This window comes from Perca fluviatilis, chromosome 3 (assembly GCF_010015445.1).
Source record: "Perca fluviatilis chromosome 3, GENO_Pfluv_1.0, whole genome shotgun sequence".
NCBI lineage: Eukaryota > Metazoa > Chordata > Actinopteri > Perciformes > Percidae > Perca > Perca fluviatilis.
Window position 1 is genome coordinate 20503650 of NC_053114.1, and position 26309 is coordinate 20529958.

Genomic DNA, 26309 nt, shown 5'->3' on the forward strand with positions numbered 1-26309 from the left:
ACAATTTCCCTCTCCTATTTCTATGTAACCTTTTCTGATTTTACTGTTTTCTATGTTTCATTCTTTTTATTGTATGATATGTGTTTTATTCTTGGTTCTGATGTGAAGCACTTTGGATACCTGCTGGTTACTGGAAAGTGCTATATAAATAAATGCTGATTGATTGATTGTTGTGCAATTTCAAAAGACAGTAGTCATTGCATTTTAAACTTATCAACCGTGCATAATAGTACAGTATGCCTGAGGCTACATAAACCATCGTACCTACGGGAGACCCACTCGGCAAAAACGAGCGATCCCAATATGAAGTCGGGCTGATTGACAGTTCACTACGGCCAATCAAATGCTTTTTCAAACGTAAACAGAGGGGGCTGTACCAATGACGATTCAGTTTGTGTGTCTCAGTGGATACTATTGGTTGGATTAAACACGCGCACCTGACAGCCTCATTGCGCGGGTCTGTCAAAAATATCTGCCCCTTAAATGTATCCAGCCAACGCTTCAGCTAGTGCTTGTAATGATTATATAGCTTTCGTTTAACGTTGTTTGTCTGATCAAATTTGTCAAAGGAGAACACCGGTATGTTGTATGTAGCCTCCTTAGCAGAATCTCAAGCGTTAAATTAGTATACGTGACAGACAGTCCATAAATTGGATTAGCGCTAAGTAAAGCCACCAGTGAATGATAGTTTAGCAAACTTGCTAGCCAGTTAGCTAAACGGTATGTTTAGAGTGAAGACTTGAAAATATAACGTTAACGTTACATTTTGACAAACTGTGATTTGCTATGCGTTAACCAACGTTAGCTGTCAATTTAAGACACGAATGGTAACATTAATGTAACGTTAGCTAGACAATTCCGCGTGTGTCGTCCTTCACCATTTTAGGGTGTGTGCTACCGTTACATACATTAGGGTTACAAGGTTAACGTGGTAACGCTAGCTGTCAGCTCGTGTAGAAGTCATTAACGTTAGGTCAACAACATGGATAACGTTAGTTTTAGTTCGCAGCGGTTTGAATCCACTAGCAGTAAATCTCAAAAGAGGAAGGGTTCTTCCAACCAAAACACATGTAATGATGAAGGAGACCGCAAACCAAAGTTTGTAAGTATGAATCGTTTTGTATTGAATTTAACGTTAGCTGTGTGGTGGGGGGGGGGGTATTATGTCCTCTTAGTATCTGTCAACATTTCTACGTTATCGCCGGTCTCTGTGGACCCCCACACACACACACACACACACAAACACGCTAGGAAGTGCAAAACCCACGAGGAAAAAGTGTCTGCAATAACCTTTTTAATACATTTTCGCGTTTTTTCATATGGTAGTGGATAGATGCATGACTCTATCTAGAAATATGTGTCAATGACCTTGGATTAATGTATTCTATTTACGTATTTAAATTATTTCAAAACAGGCTGTTCAGATGGATTATACCATGGGGAAACAGAGCAGTAGAACAGTGGTGGAAATGTGTTATGCCTGTGCAATGTAGCCTACTTACTTGACTCAATGTTTTGTCCATTGCAGAGAAAATGCCTTTACAGAATCTCGTTCACAGTTAAGAAAGCTTGTAACCTTACACAACGCAGTCTTTGAATGTTAGTTTTCTTTGCGAACAGTGACCTTGACTTAACTTTGCATGTAGCAAAACAAAAGGTTAAAATTAGCACAGGGTTTAGTTCTTACACTAATCCATGTCCTTCCTACTATTACAAACCAATCAACGTTTTGTCTGCCTGGTATCTGCTGTATTATTCTGGGAGATAAAGTCAGGTGTTGCTATTTGGAGGGGTCTCATTAGGGGCACGCACACACCCTTTCAGACAGGAGACTTGTGTATGACACAGATCTACTTAATGCACGCTCAACCCGCATTTAACTCCATTCTCATGAGTGTGAGAACACAAGTTAATTCTTTGTTGCTGCCATTCAGAGATTCTATTCTGCAATCGTAGTAAAGGTCTGCGCAGGAATGGTTTTTCAATCCCACCTGTTATCCACTCCTACTGATAAGTTGTTGGCTAAATGTTTAACATTTAATAGAAACACCTGTTTGCCTACTGTCTTGAGTGTTCAATGCTGGTTAAGAGTAGAGTTGCAAAGTCAGGTTGGTTCATGTGTGTTAAACCATTCAGATTGACTGCCAATGTGCATTCAACCTGCATCATTGCACTGTGTCTGTCTGAAAGGGGGTAAAGTAAAGGCTTTGGGCTTTTAACTGTTAAATAAAGGGTGAGGCTATTTGCACCCCTGGTACAATTAGCAGTGTATGCTATTTGCACCCCTGGTACAATTAGCAGTATGCTATTTGTACCCTGGTGCAATTAGAAGTGTATGCTATTTGCACCCCTGGTACAATTAGAAGTGTATGCTATTTGCACCCTGGTACAATTAGCAGTGTATGCTATTTGCACCCCTGTGCATTTACAGTACCTTGGCATATATTTACACACAGTTATCCATACTACTCATGTATTACACCTTTTGGGAATATTATCGCCCTGACATTCTTACCCTAACCATAACCATCCCACTCCTCTTGCCTAAACCTAACCAACCCAACCAGAGCAGGCATATTCATGAGTCTTCCCCTACCACCCTGCAAAAAAAAAAAAAAAAATTCGCTGACTTGCGCAATTGCATGCAAATTATCCAATCCAAATTTAAAAAAATAAGATCACCACACAGGGGAATTGAACTCCAAACTCCCATACCAAAGGCAAGTGTACTAACCACTCACCTAGCAATTCTTTCAGGAAGTTGAACAACTGTTTAACACTTGGTTTCTTCAAGCCTCGGTTGCTAGGTAACCATACTGTATACAAAAAAATAGGTACTAACTAACAAACTAACGGTTGTATGCTTTCACTGAAGACAGAAAGCGCAACTGTAGTATCCATTTTCCGCTAGAAATTCAATTGTTATAAACTTTAGAGACAAAACTTCCCTAATATGCCAGTTTCTGCGGTCATGGAAGATGAACGTCCGCCATGATTTCGGTGCACGCGAGCAACGTTTTTTGTTGTTACGTCACAGGGTGTAAATAGCTCAGCTGTGTGGCCGAGGCTATTCGTACCGGGGGTGCAAATAGACACTCCGTTAAATAAATTAAGTAATATGAAGGAATAATCATTTATTTTTATTATTATTATTATTATTATTATTATTATTATTATTATTCACCTAACCAGGTCCCTTGTTACTAGTCCTAGAGCGTGAAAGTTCATTCTTGACTGTGGAAATATTTTTTGACAAAATCATTTGATCTCAAAGTCCACTAACTAGCTTTGTCTGGAGCTTTCAACAGCAACTCACGGTTTTGATCAGCAGATGGAGTTTGCGCAGTTGTCATGGAGATGGGTCAGTTGTCATCATGTGACCTAGCGTCACTGTGTCCATGTTCGGACACATATTGGCTAACGTTCTATCAAAATAGTAAAATACGAATATAAATGATCTATTAATGTATTCAGTTAATTTAATGGCGTAAAACTAAAGTGCAACTTCTTACCTTTCTAACGGTATAGTTTTAACTGTTTACTTTAGCTTTTACTTACGAGAGCTGGCTGAGGTACGCTATCACTGGTGAATTGAGCCGTTTCCCGACCGTTCTTACTTCTTTCCCTCATCAAAGTCACTTTCATATACTAATTAGACATTTAAATGTCCATGTACATATATGAAAATGCATACGTAGATTGTTGGATGAGTATGGCTCAATTCTGCTAACATTTTTGGTGATGATAGGAAGCGTAAAGTACCGCGAAAAGACAGGAAAGTGCATCAGGTCTGAAGTGTCTGAATATGGCCAACAGCAGCGAGTGGTGAACGTGGACACTGTGACGCCAAGTATGGAACTTAATAACATCCCTCTCTCTGTTCAAGGGTGGTCTTTGGTGTGGATGCCAGCAAGTCACATAGTTTCTTAACGTCCCATATGACTAGGGTTGGGCATCATTTTGATTTTAACAATTCTGATTACAATTCCGATTCTTCCTTTCGATTCCGGTTCTTATGGATTTCGATTCTTTGAGGGGTGGAGTTGAATCTGGTTACATTCTTATTCCACAAATAAGAAGAAAGTTTTATTTTGATTCAAAGTTTTTGTGATTTACAGTTTTTCCGTGTTTTTTCAACCTAACATAAAGCCACACTAGAGCGCAGCTTACTGTGCTCCATGGCTGCAACACGACAAGCCCCTGGCTGCTACAGAAACCAAAACTTGCACATGTTAAATTTGGAACCGATGATCGGATTTGAAACCAAGTCTTCCAAACGATTCCAATAAAGCACCTATTCCACTGGAATCGTAATTTTTTTAAACGATTCCAAGTTGGAACCGGTTCTTGATGCCCAATCCCACGAACCTGTTATCTCTTGACTATGATGACAACGGAGCTATTCTCATGACAACTGAACAAAATCTAGTAAATTTACCTAGGGTTGAGATTATTTTGTAAAAAATTGAACAAATTGAAAACCTATATAAACTATGCTTAAGATACTGCAAAGCACACGCTCAGGACTTTTTGTGGTTACTTCAAAATAAAAGCAATACAAGCTGAAAACATAGTGAAAACTGTTTGTGCTGTTGACATGCTCTTGGCAGCGCTTTTTCACTGTTGTCCAGAAGAGTGAAAAGCAAAGCATCCTCAAGTGAGCTGAACTACACATTTTCAAAGGTGTTAGTTTAGGTTCTTCTTTTTAATATACTAATTAAACAAACAGTACAGGCCATGTTGCCTCCCAGAGAGCCTTGCATTTCGAAACAATGCTCTCCTTATGGTTTTCTTCTGTCTAACTGTCAAAAATACACAACCCAAATGACATCTTGTTACTTATCCTTACTAAAAGATACATACATGTATCTGTGATGGTACAGTGTACTATTGACCCCTTTAGTCCCTTTCTCTCATCAGATTGGTCTAACAACATTTATAATGTATAACTGTTATTATAACACATATCTTTCACAGTTAAGAGCTTTCATTTATTTAGTTGTCTCAATAGGTGGCACTGCGATACCACAATATTGACTGTAAATGGTAGATAGTAGATTTGCCATTAAAGGCCACTTAAAGTTCAGTGGCTATTTTCAACCATAGCATTGTAAAAGTGAATAAAAAATGGAACATTTTAGCCTACCGTTCTTGGATAAGAAGGACTGTTCATTGTCAAAAAATCAGTTGGTTGTCAGTTTAAGCTTTGAAAAGATTAAGAAATGTCTAGTGTTAATGGGCAATATAACTAAATTGTGGTGCTCAAAAAAGTAACTGGGAATGAATTAATTTAGAAGTGAAGTACACCAGCAGTGTCAGAAGGATATGTCATTTTATCAATCAATCAGTTTTTATTTGGCACATGAAATCATATCAGTTACAATATTATATATAAATATATATATATATAGCCCTGTTGTAGAGAGGTTTTCTTGTGCGGTTAGCTTCTGTTTTCCCCCCCTAGCTCTAAGTGCGGTTGTGTTCTTACCTTGTTCAGAGTTAAATCAATTTAGGTCAGTGTTGAGTTGCACTAAAATCCAATTATTATCAATGGCTTTTTCCTCATTGTTGAAGAGCTGAATTGTAGACAGTCAGTCAGTCAGTCAGTCAGTCAGTCAGTCAGTCAGTCAGTCAGTCAGTCAGTCAGTCAGTCAGTCAGTCAGTCTTTATTGTCCACTGGGGAAATTTGTTTTCACAGTCTGTACAGGGCCTCACAAATATACACATACAGTAAACATCGACACTTTCACCCCAAACACCCAATAATGCACAGTTCCCTCAAGTTCGTTCCACTGGCACCCCTTGTGGGCAGCATACAACATATAAGTAACACACACACACACACACACACACACACACACACACACACACACACACACACACACACACACACACACACACACACACACACACACACACACACACACACACACACATATAACAATCACTGCTTCATTTAGGGATGATATGGTAGAAGGCACAAAACTCTTACTGTAGCGGACCTGTCTCCAGGCCAAGGACCTGTATCTGTGTCCTGTTGGAAGCTGTGTGAAGGTGGGGTAGAGGTGATGTTTTTTTTAGTCCTCCTTGGCTACTAGCAACTGCGTGGAGGAGGGGTGGGGGCGCATGCTCGATCACGTAAGGCTTGTATCTTGTGGACGCACTGACAGTTATGTTGTCATTGACAGAAACTGCGCACTAAAGCTTAAAATGAATTGTGCAGTTAAGTGTGCAACAGTGAAGGTGAATTATTTCAGAATGTACTGTATATAGCCTGCTTCACTGGTGATTTTTATGTACTGGTAATTTATTTCACAATATCTTAGGCATTTAATTTTGAACGTTTTCTAATACTTAGTGAAGTGCATTTGACCCCTTTAAACATCTAAGTTATGAAGGAAATCATTTAGAATAGTTATGTCTTATAGTTGGGGTTCATCATAGTTCATGCGTTTCTCTCTCTCTCGATAGATACATACATACATACATACATACATACATACATACATACATACATACATACATACATACATACATACATTTATACAGTACAGGCCAAAAGTTTGGACACACCTTCTCATTCAATGTGTTTCTTTATTTTCATGACTATTTACATTGTAGATTCTCACTGAAGGCATCAAAACTATGAATGAACACATGGAATTATGTACTTAACAAAAAAGTGTGAAATAACTGAAAACGTGTCTTATATTTTAGATTCCTCAAAGTAGCCACCCTTTGCTTTTTTGATAGCGCTGCAAACCCTTGGTGTTCTCTCAATGAGCTTCATGAGGTAGTCACCTGAAATGGTTTTCACTTCACAGGTGTGCTTTGTCAGGGTTAATTAGTGGAATTTTTTCCCTTATTAATAAAAAAGCAAAGGGTGGCTACTTTGAAGAATCTAAAATATAAGACATGTTTTCAGTTATTTCACACTTTTTTTGTTAAGTACATAATTCCATATGTGTTCATTCATAGTTTTGATGCCTTCAGTGAATCTACAATGTAAATAGTCATGAAAATAAAAAGGAAACGCATTGAATGAGAAGGTGTGTCCAAACTTTTGGCCTGTACTGTATGTATGTATGTATGTATGTATATAATCATAATCTACCTACCTACTCTAGCATAGTTTGTCAAGCTGTGGGCATATGAGGTAAAAGTTTGACAGCTGTGTCCAATTAGTACGACCAATTGTCAAGCTGATCAGTGGAGACAAAATAATTCCTATAGTCGGCATATGGTGGGTCATTTTATTATTATTCTCTCATGTCACTCTTCAGTCGGTTTCTTTTCAAGCACATTTTGAGCAAAAATGTATGATGTTAATCTTGGAACACTCATTAGGGGGATGGCTCATTGACAGGTTGACGCATGTTATTCCAGGGGATTTTATATTAATTAAACACTGGTGTGTATTGATTTATGGTTCTGTGCGGTCTGCTAATATGCTTAAAAGAGTCTTAACCGATCTATGTCAGGTTTTTTTCATTCAGCATTTCATTAAGACAAAGTTGTTTAATTGAATATTTTCTGTATTGACTTCCAGTTCCTTATTAGGATTATTCCTCACACATGTTTAAAATACAGATGGCAACTTTCCCCAAGAAGTCTACAGGAAAACAAACAAACAAAAAAGTCTGCTAGAGCAGAAAAAGATGCAGACAACTTGCTCGGCAGGCACTGAGGTAGCTGGTACTCACAGATAACAACAGGCCAACTGCCAATCTCCTTTTCTACTGCACAAGTGGATCCTTTATAATTTGCAGACGGGGCTTATTATAGAAGCAATTTTTAGGCAGCAATTTCTGTTTTAAATGACTAGTGTCGTTGATGTTGGCTATCACCTCACTTGGGTTTAGACATTTTAACATATGTTTAATAATCTGCTCAACTGCACTGCTGGGTGCCCCAAAAGGATTTTCTTTTTGTAGGGAAAGTTTGGCACCCACACATCGTGCTTGGATGATGATTGTACAGGCTCCTTGGCAATGTGCGGTAGTTTAGTTTAGGCTTCGTTTAGCTGGCATACATTGGTTCCATTTAATTTTTTTTAATTCAAGATGAGCGTAACGGTACAGATCCATTTGACCACTCTATTCCTATGGGTGACGTCAAGCGACTTCAACGCGCCTGCAAAGCATTCCGGGAAGGCGGCGCTGCATTGGAAAAAAGCCGATGCCCATCTGTCTCTCCTAATGCTGCAAGAAATGAACACCACAAACTCAACTTGTGAATTCTATAATGCAGAATATAAAGAATCGAAACCCTTAACTAGGTTATCAATCAACGATATCTGTTCATAAATAACATCACAATGACTTGCTCTAGGCTAGCCTGACAAGCCAGACCCACATCAAGATGTTGGGTCTGGGAACTCACCAATGACGGAGCTCAATCCGAGGGGCGAGATAAACGGTTGTCTTTCAAATTCCCTCTGCACACAATAGGATAACGCTACAACCAGTCAGAGCAACGAAGAAGGTAGCAGAGCTAGTTGATAGATTAAACTTTAGCCGTATCCGGTCGGCAAAACTCTGAACACATCTTCCTTTTTTAAGAATGAGTTCAGTGCTTTTCGTTGTTCTTTTCTCAAAGAAAAGCTTAACTCCAAGTCTTCCAGAAGACCGCTGTTCCCAGCAGCAGCAGGCATAAGCCCGCCCACCGACTCTATATACGATGTGATTGGCCTGACCAGAGTTTTGTTTTTCCAGCTCACAGCCCTAGGCTGCTGTAGGGTTCAAAATACAACTCAATTATAACATTTGATGCAGTTGCTTTTTGTATCCTGACTTGTTTTTTTTCTGTTCCCCACCTGTAGCACTTACCCTTTAGAAACATCACAGATGATGTGGTAAGATCTGAGAAATTGGTTTGGTTTCTCTTCTCTTGGTTGTTAATCTTTGCAACATCTAACATCTCTTTACTAAAAGACATCTAATCTGGCTATTTTGAGTGGCAATGAAATTGGTCTTCATTGCCAGACATTGGATTCATTCACATCACAGAGCACAGGCTGCTTTTCTCACTTACTACTAATGTCTCTGTTGACTCTACATGTTGTCTAGATGGTGCTTTACTCAACATGTGTTAAACAGCTGTTCTGTGTACTGTATGTGCTTTGTTCACACTAACGGCATTGTTTTTCTAACCCATTAATAATCAGAACAGAGTGACAAAACAATTAGTCTGAATAGACTAATTGGTTTGTCGTCTCTGTTCTGATTATTAATTTAATTTAAATGCTCATAATCTAACAGATTTTTTTTTTTTTAAATGTATTTCAACTTGGCATGAAAAGTTCTTGTGTACTTTTCCCTATTTTAATTGTATTTTCCCTGTTGTCTGTACAGCTGGACAGATTCGCCAGTATTCGGATTCCGGGTAGTAAAAAGGAGCGGCCACCCCTATCACACTCTAAACACAACACGAATGATTGGTCCATTTCTTCATCATCTACCGCGCATCAGTTTGAGGAACTTTCATCCAAGATCACCTCAGAAAAAGAGATCTTGGCTCTGTTTGAAAAGATGATGGTAGGTTGTTTTTTGATTGTACAATATCACAACGTGTAAAACCTACATTTGATGGAAGGGCAACCACAGGGACTGAGTGCTTAAGATTTGGATAAAGATTTTAGAACAGGAACACTGAATAGTACAAGGAGGGCACGCACCGTGTTTTGAATGTATTGTTACATTTAAATAAAAATACAGGAAATCAATGAAAGCAAAAATAATAAACACTTTTTAACATATTATTTCTTGGTGAAATAGAATAGATAACAAATATGACCAAGCTTTCAGCTGAATAATGGCTCTAATAATAGACACTCTTTTACCCTGATCTCAAGTCAAATGCTCACACTCTTCTTTGTTTTGAAAGTGGTGAGTTTGAGGAACACAATGCTATTACTGTATGCCTGTTTTAGGCTTGCTATTTTCTAATAGGACATTCTATAAAACCATATTGCCGCTTGACATACGACTGCGGTAAAGATGCTGGGAAATGACTTGGTTTTTGTGAGGAATTTATGTCCTTAATGGAACCAAAACACTCAACGTGAGACAGTAGAGAACTTGCAAAGCTTTCCAGAAGTGCCGACTGCCAGCCAAACAGCTGACGACTCCTTTAGGTCCAACCAGCTGCACCCATTAATACAGCACTCTTATAGTAACGGGCGTACTTTGGAACAGGCTAAGATGTTTTGGCCAATATGGCAAATGAACATAAAACAAAAACAAAACATTTAATGCAGAAAAAATTTAATTTGGTAGAAAAATGGGTGGCTTGTGGCTCGGAGGTAAAAATGGATGCCCCACCACCACAAGGTTGGAGGATCAATCCCAGGTCGTCCGGGCCACATCATGTCAAAGTGTCCCTGAGCAAGACCCTGAACCCCAAGTTGCGCCCCGGATGCTGTATGTATAGCTGTCCACTGCTCCTTACACTTAGCATGGTTTAAATGCAGAAATAGAATTTCACTACATTGTGCTGTGTGTACGTGACGATTAAGAAATAAAGTTTGTTTTAAACTAATTCTGCTCACACACTTTGGACCAAAGCTAATATTGCTAAAGTATTGTATTATTAATATGCTGTGGGGAAAAAACAAACCAAGTCCTGTTGCCAGAGGTGTTGTTAAAGTCTCTAAAAACAAGAATATTGCATTCTAAATAAGATTAAAATTTCAATGAGACTTTCTGTTTTTTCTTTCTTTCAGGAGGACATGAACTTGAATGAGGAAAAAAAGACTCCTTTGAGAGAAAAGGACCTCAACACAAAGAGAGAAATGGTCATCCAGTATGTTTTTACTGCCTCTAAAACTGTAAGTTTTGAAACCGTTTTTTAACTTAATTTTACTTCCTATGTTTTGCTGCTTATCTTTAGTTAGATAAGTTAATGTGTTTAAATGTCATGTATTTTTAAAACCTTATAATTGTGCTTGTACTTTGGGCACATATTCTATCTTTCTGTCTATTATTTAATGAAAAATTATGTCTCACATGGGACTTTGCCCGAGAGAGAATGGGGATGGATTTAATTTGATTATTCAATATCAAAAACAGAGTAAATTGGATTAGAAGCCAGTGCAATCTCTTTTGTCTTGCCATCTCTGTCTCTAGGAGACGTAGTTACACCTGCACTGGGACACATTTGTAAAAATACACAAAAACTGTATTTAGGATGGGATTATGTAAAACTTTGTCATTAAAACGCTAAATTAAAAGTCATAATGTTAAAAATGGTACCTTGCAAGAATTTACAAAATATCCCAGATCTACTTATGTTGTGGAAGGATGGAGCCCACTCATCATTATCCAAATAAAATAACACACTGAGGTTTGGTATTAATTTTGAATAACATTTTTCAGTGCTTGAAGATAATTGATTAGATTTTGTGAGTTATCATTGTTGATTGGTCCTTCTTCAAAGTTTCAGCACTTGGCCCTAAGCGTTTCCTTTACTCACCCTCAAAGCAGACAGATCTTGATAGAGGGTGATAAAACTGTTGGAGTTGGAGAGAAAAACAATTACATTTCCAAAGAAATGGAAGCTGTGGACCATTCTCTCTCTCCCAGAGCGACATACATTTACATTGATTTATCTTGCCCTTAAGAATAGAATCTTTGAAAGACCACCTTTTGCAGGTGATTCTCCATTAAATATCTAACCCAGAGTGTGTTTATAGTTAATATGAGTTTAGTCTGTGATACTTAGTTGAATAATGATGAAAACCCAGCCAACCGTAGTGTTTTTTGCATTGATTTCAAATTAACAAAAGCTACTGTATAGAATAAAATTTTATTTCCTAACTTAAATCAACTGTTCTTTATAAATGTCACAGATATTAAAAGTCCCATGACATGGTGCTCTTTGGATGCTTTTATATAGACCTTAGTGGTCCCCTAATACTGTATCTGAAGTCTCTTTCTCGAAATTCAGCCTTGGTGCAGAATTACAGCCACTAAAGCCAGTCCCACAATGAGCTTTCCTTACTATGTGCCATTCCTGTGTCTGTAGCTATTGAGGAGGAGAGAGGGGGGGCAAGGTGGAGGGTGGGGGTGTGGCCTTGAACAACTGCCACTTTGCTCGTTTGAAAGCCATGATGTCTCTCTCTCATGGGTGGGCCAAATTCTCTGGGCGGGCAAAGCAGAGAAAGGGGAGGTAACCTTAGAGATTCCAGATCGGCCCATCTGAGCTTTCATTTTCTCAAAGGCAGAGCAGGATACCCAGGGCTCGGTTTACACCTGTCGCCATTTCTAGCCACTGGGGGACCATAGGCAGGCTGGGGGATGCATATTAATGTTAAAAACCTCATAAAGTGAAATTTTCATGCCATGGTACTTTTAACCAATAGAGGTGTGATGAGATCTCGTCCCCCACGAGATTAAACTTGACAAGATAAAAAATGTCTTGCGATATCAGTTCACAAGTGCAGAACAGAAGTCTTGAAATTAGCATAGAAGATCACCTGCATGTTCTTCGAAGTTGACTCTGAGTTTTACTTTGCACAGCGAGCCTGTAAAACCCAGCATTAGAATGTTAGAGAATACCGCCTCTCTCTCTCTCTCTCTCTCTCTCTCTCTCTCTCTCTCTCTCTCTCTCTCTCTCTCTCTCTCTCTCTCTCTCTAACACACACTCTTTCTCTGTTAAAATGAGTCGGGAAGCGGACAGCAAAACCCAGCTTTACTTTTAATGATAATAAACAAAGAAATGTTCTCCGTTCGTCCTATAATGGTCATAAATCGATACTAGAGTCACCTACTTCCTTGTTTATTGCTGCAATTAATAAAATGCAGAAGAGGAGAAAAGAGCATCTGTCTTCACAAAAATCGTCTGAGTGTTTGATGGTAATTTATTTGTGCTTTAGAACGTAATCAAAGTGAAACAATAGTAAAATGAGCTTTATTTCTCTCTGTCTACTGTACAATGACAAATTCAAGTACAAAACATTTTGGTCTCAACTACTGCCAGAAAACACTTAGTTATGTTGTGTTTCTCCACCATACATATGGAATAACAGTAACAGTGTAACTGGTAGTTAAACAGGAGAGAAGCCAGTTATCGGACATTGTGGCAAAACCTTTCAGTGCTCTGTTTTCATTTTGGGACTTTCGACTGAATAAAGGCCTATTTTTTTCCAGTCTTTTTTCTTCATTGTAGTTTTCTGTAAAATAGTGTATTAACCAATCCTCAAGTTACCTCACATTGCATATTTTTTTTATGTTTTCTGGTTAACAAGTTGGCACAATCTCTGGCAAAGAAGAGTTGTGTTTATTCTATTTGCTTTAATCAGACATCCCTCCAAAGTTGCCTGAGGCTTTCCATCTCTAGTTACCATGGGGACCAGCCTGTTTATACACCTGCATTTATTTACCTGATGGTAAAATAATGTTTTCACGGGCCAAAAGGCTGCCAAAACTTCCACTCGTGGTCCAGAATTTCTGTTCCGCATGTGCGAGTACCGGTAGTAGACATAAATAGACTGGTTTGACGTGTTTGGGTCACAGGACGTACTGAACCAATGTTGGATACTGAACTGAACGTGCTGTACCAAAATGTTTTGGGACGAATACACCTACTATTACAGCCCTACTGACTGCTGAAGGCTTTAGAGATACCGAGAAACAAACAGGCTGGTTATTATCATGTCTCTCCAGGACAGGAGAGGAGTTTGACCACTGAGCCAGAAGAGGAAGAGGGATGGAGGCACACACTGTATCTGCAGACAGGGAGTGGGTAGAGAATGCTGCCACTATTCCAATTACTCAAGACAGCAAATGACATATGAGGCAGGAATCAGCCTAGGCTGACGATGCCAAGAAAGAGTTGCAATCAAGAGCCATCATGGGAGCAGAGCAAAAGGGGCACATTTTCGCCATGATGATAACAACACTGGAGGGTGGTGTTGTAGTCGCTAAGGAGTGCTAGACTCATAGGATTACTACCTGATTGTGTGCATATATGTCTTGTGGTACTGAGCCTCACTGGGGTAAACCAATTGTAAAGTTTTTTTTTTTTTCTTTTTCCAGAGGTCCAAACTGGATACCAACCTATTCAGTAGTCACTTACTATTACAAGAGACTTGATAAACCAAATAAGTTTACTTTCTCTCTATGCCACCCTCCCACTTAAAAACACAGAAAAGCGTCTGCTTTAATTGTCTTGCTGCTGTCTTCCTAGACTATTAAAAAGAAGAAGCTATGTGCAGATATATTCGCTAGTTTGGCAAGATGCATGTAGATTGTCATTAGACAGGGGACGTACAGTGGCTCCCCCTCTCAAATCTATGGTGAAATAAATTTTATTTGGAAGGTTGTACATTTGTTAAGACCTTCTCTTATTGGTACATGAGGATTGGGGCCAGAACAGGGGTTAACAGGGTGACTTTTTTTAGTCATGCAAGTACAAATAAAAAGTAAAACCATCCAAATGTGACACATGGCATGTTTTCTTCTTGCAAGTGATCAAAGATTATAGAACATTGCAGTGTGAGAGATGATGGCTGTCTCAGTTAATTGCTGTGATTTCTCTGAACCAACATTAATAGATCTTAGATTCTGTGCCTCTATGGAAATGTGGTATTTGGGAAATGTGTCATTTCGGTGTAAGCTATTTTGAGTTTTGGAAACTAATTAACCGACTTGACTTACCATCATATTAAAGAGAACCCTTTGCTTGCTTAATGATGTTAGGCTGCTGGCTTTAAACCAAAAGCCTTAAAAAAAATGAAGTGGTCCAAAGTCCTTTTTTCTTCAGTTGACTTATATAGTAGTTAGACTTATGGTGTTTTTCCAGTGCTAGTACCAGCTCGGCTCGGCCGCGGTGCCCCGTCCTTCTTTTTCCATTGCAGATTTAGTACCGCCTCATGCGTGAGGCAAGCTTTGCTGGTCGTCATAGCGACGCCGCAGTAAACTGCCGTGACCTAACGCGACACACATACAGAATGTCAAAGGTGTGTTGTTGTTGCCACAGCCAGAAGACACATTTTGTTTCAAATGAAGCTGGAGACAGCAAAAAACACAGCTGGCTAAACTATTTAAAAATGGCGGGTTTGTTCAGGACACCCCCATCTGTCGCTTTCACGTCACCTTTTGGTATCTCCTCAGCTCGCTTGGAAACTCGACGGAGGTGGTACTGGAAAAAAAAAAGTACCTGTTAGCAGGTGTTCGTAATGGAAAACAAAAGTAGAGTAGAGGCGAGATGAGCAGGTACCATGTAATGTAAAAACGCAGTTATATAACTGCTTCGGGTTTTTATTTTTTTTATTTTAACTTAAACCGTTTTGAACTTTTCCATGTTAATTAAGAAATGTTTTATAGATACAGTTATGAACGAAATGACAATACTATGTACATGTAGTGTGGAACATTTAGTAAAATGGCTTTCCACATGAAGAGAAAAATACTGATGGCTTGAACAGTTTTTGCTTGTTGTATATGGCTGTTGTTGGCACACTCTCACCCCAGGAACACTCTCCCGTGGAAAGGGCCCAGTAGTTGGGAGTCTGGGTAATTATGTTTTTTTTTTTTTCTTCAGTGGTAACCTGTTTACTGGCCTCAAACTACAGGCCAGGTTGTACTTACCGTAGAAAAGCCACTTACCTCACTCTCACATGTCCATCCAGAGGAAGACTCCTACAGGTCACCCTCCCCCAAAAGGAGCAAGTTGAAAAATGTAGGATTGACTTACATAGGCTACTGCTAATTTGTACAATAATACAATCATGTTATGGATACAAAACATTATGAAGTGTAATGTTTTCTACTTAAAAAAATTATCAGTAATGTTGAGCCTACAGTGTAACGGATAGGGTTGCACCATATTGACAAAATGTGATATTGCGATATCGATTATGAATATTGCGATATCAATATTAATTGCGATATTTTTAAACCTATGTACAATTAAAAAAGTTATGGGAAAATGCATCAAAATAGATTCATAACACATTAAACAAGTTTTCTTACAACACCAGGTTTATTTCAACTGTCATATTGGACTGGTACAACATGAATGAATGAATAAATAAGGACCATGTCTACAGAACAGGACAGGTTCTACTGGTTGGACAGTATAAAATATATAAATGAAGATAACAGGACGCAACTTTTCTTTTGCTTCTCTGATTCGTTCCATTTTGTTGTCTCTATCTATTTCTTCACTTACACTGTCACTCTGTCGAAATATGCACACACGTGGTACGCTCCATAGGGTTTGTCACGTAGTGGACCCGTGCGCTGACGTGCACTAACGTCTGCAAGTGACACGGTAACTGGCCAATGAAACATGATCAATACGGCGTTTCAAGCGGGCTCTAAATCAAACACAACTAAGCCACACAGCCAACCGACGGGACGCAGCGCTCCACAAAATAAACAAAATATTGCATACTTATTGCGACACTTTCGATATATTGCGATAACGATATTGAGTCGATATTAGGGCTGTAGCGATACACTAATCTCACGATACGATACACAATATTCAGCTCACGATACGATATATATCACGATATTCAGCCTTCGATTCGATATAATTCGATACACTTCATTTCATTTCATTTTTTATTTATTAAACAGGAAAAGATTAAAGACAATCGGGCCTGACTCAGTGTAAAACTGATTTTCAGCAGGTTGCTGCTCTGCAGAACATAAACACCATATACACAACAAAAGCTCCTAGACAAAAACAGTCACAAACACACAGACCAGGAGAATGAGCAACAGGGCAAAGCCATAAAGCTGACTTAATGGTCGCAGGTAAACCACTTACATCATTTTATGAAAGATTTAAAGGGGACAGAGTGATTTTGGTGACATCTTGTGAGTGTTCCATTTACTTGGATTTAATTAATTGAACTGAAAACCTCAATTACACAATATATGTCTCTGACTGGACAGAGAGTCTACAGCAGGAATCATCAACTACATTTTTTTCAGAATTTTTCTAAGCACTCTGGCGGCCGGACTTTCAAATAAATAAAATAAAATGAATTTATACCCAATACGCCTATTCTTGTTTGAAATTTTCACTTTCTTACTGAATTAATGCTACATTTTTTTAATTTTTTTTTTTACATGTATTAGTGTGAGCAAACTCCTAAAAAACATGGACACTCCATAATGATAACTGGCTCTTTAACTAGAAAAAGATCTCAGACTAGGAGGCAGTTCACTGAGGAGTGATGGTTAAAGTCTGTGATTATAGAAACATTATTGTAGTATGCAGCATCCTGATTGGTGGAAAATGCTTGCAGAAAGAAAGGCTGTTGTCAGGTAAATATGTCACTGTCAAAGACGCTGAAGCGAAAAGTTGACGTGGAAAAGCAAAAAGCCCAGCTTTAATGATGAATGGACTGATATGCAGGCTATGCACTCGTCATGTATGCCTCATTTGCAATGAAACGATGTTGTTGCAAAATAATACAACCAGAATCATCACTCGAACATAACGATCGCGTCATTCACGTGCATATTAAGTAGCTCCAGATTGTAAATAAAGGGGGCTGGGTTTTTGCTCTAAATGCTTGAAATGATAAATAACAGAACACATTTTTTCCTCTTTACAATTTGTGAATTCATGATTAAAAGCTTTGGCGGCGGGCCACCATTTGACGTTGGCTGCTCTACAGCGACACTAGCGGCTGGCTGACCAAATCGCTCTTCCTGTATCGTGAACGGGGGTAAACACGGGGGATTTGAATGGGACTTATGTATCGATACTCACGGCTTAAAAATCGATACTTCTTAAAAAATATCGATTTATAGCGCAGAATCGATAAAATTGCTCAGCCTTAGTCGATATAGCTTGCACCCCTAGTAACGGACCATCACAGTTCATGCATACCTGTGAACAGCGGACAAATTGCAGAGTTTAACCTTCATAGTGAAAAGGTGACACTACGTGAATGGGGCACAGCAGAAAGACGGTGCGGAACGCTGCCGCTTGTTCAGGGTTTTCATATGTACTCCCATAGGCCTACACTTCGCATCTCGTGACTACGAGACGTTTTAACCGGTCATGAAACTGTCTCAATTAAATACAGATGCCGTCATACGGCCGCACGGACAGACAGCAGTTTTATTATTCAATTAATCATTCAGTCTGTCTAAACGCCCAACACAAGTAATCACAGCCCAACTATAATTTTACTTACTTGCACCTATGCTGCTCCTTATATCCAGCTTATTCATTTCAAACACCATAACATACCACAAATTATAGATTCAAACTAGACAAACCTTACCGTGCCATTTTTAGAATGGTAGGGGAAACCTTCATAGAGATATTTTAGACAACTTAAACTTTTTCTGGTCTTTTGTAACCATTCCATAGTACTGGCAAATGTGTTTGCTCTTTTGAGTACCATTTTGTCAAAACATGAATGCTGCATCTCCAAGAAGAGTAGAAAATGTGGAGAAAAATGGCATGTATACACACTCGGAGATTATTACAGTAGAATGAAATGTATTCAAGTAGGCTAGATATAAATCTAGATAGATCTTCAGGTTTCTAAAGGGACACGTGTACTGGAAAGGAATCCTCGGGCACTTTTGCACATATGTGCTTTTGCGATTGACTATTAAAAATCTGTTAACATCTTTCTGTCTGACTATTTAGACTTTTTGTCACTTTTTCCATGACTGCACTTAAGAGATTCCTTCTTCCTCTCTTTCTTTCAGGGTAGTTTGAGAAGCAGCCATCAGATATCTCCCCAGGAATTCCTGGGAGAGCTGAAGTCGGGGGTTATGGACGAACGTCTGTTTGCCTGTCTAGACTCATTGCGGGTGTCCCTTACCAGCAACCCTGTCAGGTACAGTACATGATTATGGCAATGGAATGGGCTTGCTTTCTTGAGTTTAAGTTCCCTCAGCATTGTCTCTTTTGTAATGTCTCTTTTATTTCTTCTATTCATATAATAAATAGAATGTTCATATTAATTTATAATGGAATGGAATGAATTCAAAAATGATATTAAACAAGTGTCAAGTAGCAAAGTAAAGCGATCTGCAGCTCACATACTGTGAACCTCAGGGGTTGTGGCTGTGAAGATACCAGACAGAGGTGTGAATAACAGCTGTAGCAACTTGAAAATGCTTCACGAGGAACAAAACACCAGAAATTAATTACTGAATTCATCCATAATTCACCCAGAATCATCTGAGTGAAATTGTTTAAACTGTCGAATAGTTTTACAAAGCATAATCTCTTGCTGCAGCTCACCCACCCTAAGCAGCATGAGCAACAGACTTTTAAGATTGTCAATGAGATGTTTCTTTTTGCTATGCCCCTTCGGGAGTCTTAGTTGACTTAATGCGTAGTCTTGTGCGGTTGACTTTTTATAATAACACAGGTTTTCTCATTCTTTGTGCTGATCATCCAACAAGGAGATTATGTACATTCAAGCCTTACAATGAAAGTGCTCCAGCTGTCAGCTACTTTGTTTGTCTGCATAATAGAACTAATATAACATAACTTTTCCATCATTCTGTAGGAGCTTGTAAAATGTTGCATAATTGGGGTGGGAACATTATCATCAACTTATATGCAATCTTATTAACTTCAATCTAATAGCCCTGTAACAAGAACTGCCTTTTTGTTAAGTTGTTTTAAGATGTTAAAGGGGTGATGGAATGCAAAACTGATTTTACCTTGTCATAGTTGAATAATGACAGTTTAGTGGGTAACTAGGACATACATAGAACCTCTAAATCCCATTGACACCTCTTTTCTCTGCAAACCTCTGAAAACGGGCGAATCTCAACGAGCCCCATAGTTGACGTCAACAATTGCGGCTCCTCCTAATTTGGCTCTAGTCTCTGTGTTTGTCACGCCCCAACATTTGCATAGGCTACACAACTGACCTGAGATCAGTTAGTCTTCTGAATCTAGGTCGGGCAGATCTCAGAAATTGTATACATTGTTCATCTGCTATTTTACCATTAAATTCATTTCTGAAACTTTTTTATGCGAGAAATCAACTATGTAGAGGTCAAATATGGGCCGTTTTACGAAAATTTATGTCTAATTGCAAATTTTGTCCGACTGTGTGTCGGAGTTCAGAGGCTGGTGCTGCCTGTGTTGCTGCCTCGCCGCCCGGCCTGCCTTCCTCCACAGACCCCGGCCTGCTGTGAGGTAGATGGAGCTCAGTCACGGCTGGCAACCCACAGCACTCCATACCCGCACAAAGTCACCGTTTTGGGCTAAATGACAACGAAACGCCGCTGCTCTGACAGAGCTCCAGGGCCTGCAACTCCCCTCTTCCTGCTAGCAAAATGCCCGGTGTATGTGAGTGAAAGCGCGGTCAGCGAGCTTGTTACGCCAGCATTCTCTTACCACAGGTTCCGGTTACTCTTTTAATGTGTGTAATTATAATGTGTTGAGTTATTTAAACAAACGATTGGGGAAATAAACGCCGCTTGTCCGTGAGTCTCATTGATAGAGCCTGCTGCTGGATGGAGCTCTATCAATGAGAGCTAGCTAGCCTCCTCTTAGAATTCCTCTGGAATTCACAAAAATTCATTAACTTGAAATCGGACACCGTTGTTAGCTTTATAAGACATTTAGTTAGATGTTGTATATGTGGCGTGACGAAATTCAAACTGTAAATATACTCGAATTACGACCAAAAATGAAGCTAACTAGCCGCAATCTGTACACATAGGATTGAAGGGACAGTCACAGCTAACGAAACCCTTACAGCTCACAAATATTCATTAACTTGAAATCGGACACTGTTATTAGCTTAATAAAACATTTAGTTAGATGTTGTATAAGTGGGCGTGACGAAATTCAAACTGTAAATATACTCTAATTAAGACCAAAAATTAAGCTAACTAGCTGCAATCTGTACACATAGGATTGAAGGGACAGTCGCAGCTAACGAAACCCTTACAGCTCACAAATATTCATTAACTTGAAATCGGACACCGTTGTTAGCTTTATAAGACCTTTTAGGTATGTTGTATAGCTAAGTGGCGTGACATGTGTGTAACATGTGGTAAGAGATTGCTGGTGTAACAAGCTCGCTGACCGCGCTCTCACACACGGGCCATTTAGCTAGCAGGAAGAGAGGAGATGCAGGCCCTGGAGCTCTGTCAGGGCAGAGGCGTTTGGTAGTAGTCCAGCAGCCCAAACGGTGACTTTGCGCGGGTATGAGGTGCTGTGGGCTGCAGCAGCCGTGCCGGAGCTCAATCGAGCTCACAGCAAGCCGGGGTCTGTGGAGGAAGGCAGGCCGGGCGGCGAGGCAGCAACACAGGCAGCTGAACTCCGACACACAGTTTTACCAAATTTGCAATTAGCCATCCATTTTTGTAAAACGGCCCATATTTGAGCTTTATATAGTTGATTTCTCGCATAAAAAAGTCTCCAGAAGCGAATTTGGTAAGGAAACATTGCAGTGTCTGGAATATGAGATTCTGTCGTGTTTCTAATGTGTGTGTATTGGGGATTCGCTCAACCAATCATCACGCGACCTCTAATGCGTGTGTATGGCGATTCGCTCAACCAATCAGCGCGCGTCTCTACGTGTGTGTACGGGGATAACCGTGCGTTCATGGACATCGGAAAAACATTTTTCCGAGTGAAAACGTCACCATTCACGTAACTTCCTGTGGGAATCAGAGGTGGGAAACTCGGGCTGGATTTGATAACCGACTTTCCCAGTTGGTGACGTGTTGTTGACAACTGACCTTTGATGTAGGCGACTTTGGTTCACTGAAAATATTTCAATGACAATAAACTGTTTATTGTGGACAAATGCCTCTGCCAAGAAACATACACAGACATAACAAATTATTCATAAATAGGCCTATGTATAAAAAAATAACATTATCCGTGTCTTTTCCCGTTCATTGTCCTGCAGATAACACAAAACAAACAGCTGCCGATGTGCTGTTTGGATGCTCGCATAACAAAACAGCAGAAAATATTTTGTTATTGTGGCCTCCATGTTTTCACACACCTGATGCTCTCGGCTACGGCCAACCGTTGGTGGCAGTCATGCAAAAAGTTGTTATGCCAAATGCCAATATAACAGAAGAAGAACGCGCATCCCGACCATGTCAACGCTGCCAGTCGGAAAAACAACGTAACCGGGGGGCGGTGCCTGTTATTCCGAGGTGGCATGAACGCAGCATAAGGCTCAACCAAGCAGTGCGCAGCTCATCTAAATATTCATGACCATACCATATTTGGAAGAAAAGCTCTTGTTACAAATAGGGCCAAAACACAGGGATGCATAAGGGCCAATAAAATATCAACCAGGCCATTTTCAGCCCAACTAATGTTACATACCCCATTAGGAGACCATAAGGAACAGTGTGAAATACCCTATATAATCATTCTATCACCCCTTTAAAAGAGTGTGTAATGCCTTATCAGGTATTCCTATAATTCATTTGTGTTCACATCTCCCTCACCCAGGTCTCTGTCCATTTGTTAATCCAAATATTTGTCATATGTTGGCAGGTTTTGCATTGTCATTATACTTATTACCTATATATTATTATTACTTATACTTATTCTATTATAGGATAAATGCTTACTAAGAAATGGCAATTATGTAATTTTCACATTTAATCCTTTACATTGGAAACAATTTGTTTCTTCATTCAGATGTAACCAGGCTACTAGTTCTGTAGTCGTACAAGACTGGGATATAAGGGTATGCACTAATGCACATCCTGGATATAATATTGTTTGTGGTACGATGGCTAGTTTTTTAAAGGTATATTTGTTGCCAGTGCAAAGTAAATCTGACTAAAGGGAGTGAGTGAGTGTTCCTTTGGTGCTATTTAAGCTACATTGATCGGCAGATCCCTGGCAGTCTTGTCTTGGTTGTCTCCTTCTCTCAGATTTAGATTGTTGCTTTGGGCTCTCTCTATCTGAGGTTGGGGATTAGCAATTTCTTTTCACATTATCATATACTCTGCCAGGAACCACTTTAAAAGCAGTCAAAAATCAAAGCTCATACTGTATATTTATACTTTACTGACTTGTTCAAACTCTACCACCTCCTATTGCCATACACACAGATATGATTAGATCACAGCCATTTTCACAATTAATATCAGATACTTTTTTGTACAATATGGGTTTGTACAGAATTTGTAAATAGCTATTTCCAGGCTTGATTAAGATTGGTTGAGAAAACCCTTTTATTGTTTTAGTTGAATTTAGTTTTAAAGCTGATCACTGGAGTAATGTTACGAATGTTCTCTCTGTGGATTAATGTCCTTTCTACGCTGACCTGAGTTGCAGCTTGCAGAGAAATGTAAATTTGTGCTATGCCAGGAAAGTGCAGATTTAATAATTTTTGGCCTCACATGGACAAGTGTGCGGAATGGCTCGAAAAAGACCAGGACCTGGGACATGCAAAATGTGGACTGTGTGGAAAACCATTTGATATTTCAAACATGGGAGAGGCAGTGCTAGCTAGCAGTGCTAAATAATCAATGTTGCGAATCAGCTCTCACCCACATCATTGGTGTTATTAACGTGAGAACACCTGCTGTCACCCTTAATAGACTTTGGTCTTCCAAAACCATTTAAGAGACTGAAGATCAAGATGGACTGTAAGATACTTATGATCACATTAGTTGAGCAGTTGCTGAAAAAGGCTTTAAAGAGCTGTGTCATGTTCAAGAAACCAATTTGAAATGATTCGAGCTTTGTGACATGGTGCATTATCCTGCTGGAAGTAGCCATCAGAGGATGGGTACATGGTGGTCATAAAGGGATGGACATGGTCAGAAACAATGCTCAGGTAGGCTGTGGCATTTAAACGATGCCCAATTGGTACTAAGGGGCCTAAAGTGTGCCAAGAAAACATCCCCCACACCATTACACCACCACCAGCAGCCTGCCCAGTGGTAACAAGGCATGACGGATCCATGTTCTCATTCTGTTTACGTCAAATTCTGAGTCTACTATCTGAATGTCTCAACACAAAAATTGAGACTTATAGGACCAGGCAACTTTTTTACAGTCTTCAACTGTCCAATTTTGGTGAGCTCGTGCAAATTGTAGCCTCATTTTCTTATTTTTAGTGGAGATGGTACTCGGTGGGGTCTTCTGCTAGTAGCCCATCCACCTCAAGGTTGTTTGTGTTGTGGCTTCACAAATGCTTTGCTGCATACCTCGGTTGTAACGTGTGGTTATTTGAGTCAAAGTTGATCTTCTATCAGCTGGAATCAGTCGGCCCATTCTCCTCTGACCTCTAGCATCAAGAAGGCATTTTCGCCCAGAGGACTGCAGCATCCTGGATGTTTTTACTTTTTCAGACCATTCTTTGTAATCCCTAGAAATGGTTGTGCGTGAAAATCGAAGTAACTGAGCAGATTGGGAAATACTCAGACCAGCCTGTCTGGCACCAACAACCATGCCACGCTCAAAGTTGCTTAGATCACCTTTCTTTCCCATTCTGACATTCAGTTTGGAGTTCAGGAGATTGTCTAGACCTGGACCACACCCCTAAATGCATTGAAGCAGCTGCAATGTGATTGGTTGATTAGATAATTGCATTAACAAGAAATCTTACAGGTGTTCCTGATAATCATTAAGGTGAGTGTAGCTTGTCATTCATTTCATCAAAAGTAAACCGTATACTTCTTGTGGTTAATTTCGACAGAACTTTTTATTCTTATTTGTCGTATATATACACAGACATTTCACAGAATTTGTGGTCATGGAAGATTTGCCTCAAAGTCATGGAAATGTGTTGGTAAAATGTGTATGAACCCTGATACACTCTTCACAATGCCTTTCTTATAAAATAGTTCTGTCATGCTGTTCACGGCTGATTGAGGTTGACTGTGCTCTTGCATCATCTTAACGGACTAACGCCTTGTGTGTTATCCCTGATTTTCTCGGGTTTGTGGTGTGCTTTTGAACCAAAGGCTGTTGTCTACCCCAGTGTTCGGTGGCCTTTTTTTATATGAGGTTGAAGCCAGTTTTGGAACTCCTGTCAGATGACAAGCATTTAAAAATGATGACCAATTCAAATTTGTGTTTTCTCACACACGGGGAATTTTTACTGACCACTCAAGTACACCCTCAAAATCCAACTGTGGAGCAAAGCAATGCTTCCCATGCATTATGATATAATCAAGCACCTTTCCAAAGCAAGTATGACTCACCCGGCACTCATTCAGATAGGCAGACTCAACTCTCTTCTTCTAGGTGTTATATGTACAGCATATTTGACTGGGTAGTTGCATATTGGTCAAATATAGTAATCCCTACTTTTTGTGTCTTTATTTGCACAATGTTTTGAATCTACCTATGAAACCATCCTTTTAAATTGGTATAGTGACTCTGGATCAATGGAAGTACATTTCCAGAATAAAGCCTGACATCTGGCGCGTGATATCCGGCTTTGCCCCTCACTGCGTTTTCTGCGTTAGTAGCGTTTATCCTGTCAAATCAAGGACACAGAGGATTAAAAAACATGGACTCTTCAGAAGAGGTAATTATCTTGTAATTTTGATATCCACTAATTTGGCAATGGCTTGAATGTAATGGATGTTCATTAATATAAAATAGTTGCGCACTATACCTTTTAAATGTTAACACTGCTTGAATCTCTCATCTCATTGATTTTTACTAGGTCTAAGCCTTCTCATGGCTAATAAAGCCTTCATACTGCCAGGTTCATCGTCACAGCACTCCCACCCACTGCTGCTCTCTCACACCTACTTACACAGTAGTGCATGAGTTATGGCACATGGATGTAGGAGTTAAAGAACAGACCTCAAAGTTTTCTAGAACCTCTTGAGCACTACAGCTCTATCAATACAGAAAATTGGTGTTAGGAGCTTTTAATCATGATAAATCCACTTTTTGTAAGCCTTACTTTGTTTATGATCAGAATCAATGACATTAGCAAAAATGTGCAAACACTGCCAAGGACAGATGTGCATCATAACTTGAATTAGGCAAACCTACTCAAGGCAATGTATGTTCGTCAGTTAACTTTTTTGATGAGACATTTGTTTGATTAAAATATTAGTGACCATATTAACTCATGTAATATAAGTGACTAAAATGGAATATAAAAACAAAGATTCTCAATAGATTACATAGGTCAATTAAAAAGATTCTGAAAACCTATCAAGTGATAAAAGTATATCATATATATCAAGTCATGTCATGTCAAAGATGAAAATTGGTGTTTTTTTAAACATTCATCCACATCTCTTGGTTATTGGCATTATTTCTCTCTATTTCGCTTTGTGCCTGTATCCACTGCCCTGTAGAACTTGCAGTGTCTACAAAAGGTTTTGAGAGCTTGGTGAATGAGA

The 26309-nt window shown here is 39.3% G+C and overlaps 1 protein-coding gene across 6 annotated transcripts in view; it reads left to right on the forward strand.

Moving 5' to 3' along the window:
* Nucleotides 1-448: 448 nt before the first annotated feature.
* Nucleotides 449-26309, forward strand: part of LOC120555780 (protein diaphanous homolog 3-like) — a 188877-nt gene continuing 163016 nt past the window's right edge. For 3 of the 6 annotated variants that reach the window (XM_039794835.1, XM_039794839.1, XM_039794838.1), the window contains exons 1-5: nt 449-1102; nt 8822-8854; nt 9354-9536; nt 10724-10828; nt 18690-18820. In XM_039794835.1, coding sequence (XP_039650769.1) covers nt 983-1102; nt 8822-8854; nt 9354-9536; nt 10724-10828; nt 18690-18820 — 572 coding nt within the window. In that variant the 5' untranslated portion in view covers nt 449-982. The remainder of the gene's footprint in view (nt 1103-8821; nt 8855-9353; nt 9537-10723; nt 10829-18689; nt 18821-26309) is intronic. The other 3 variants (XM_039794837.1, XM_039794840.1, XM_039794836.1) reach the window with 2 other exon arrangements.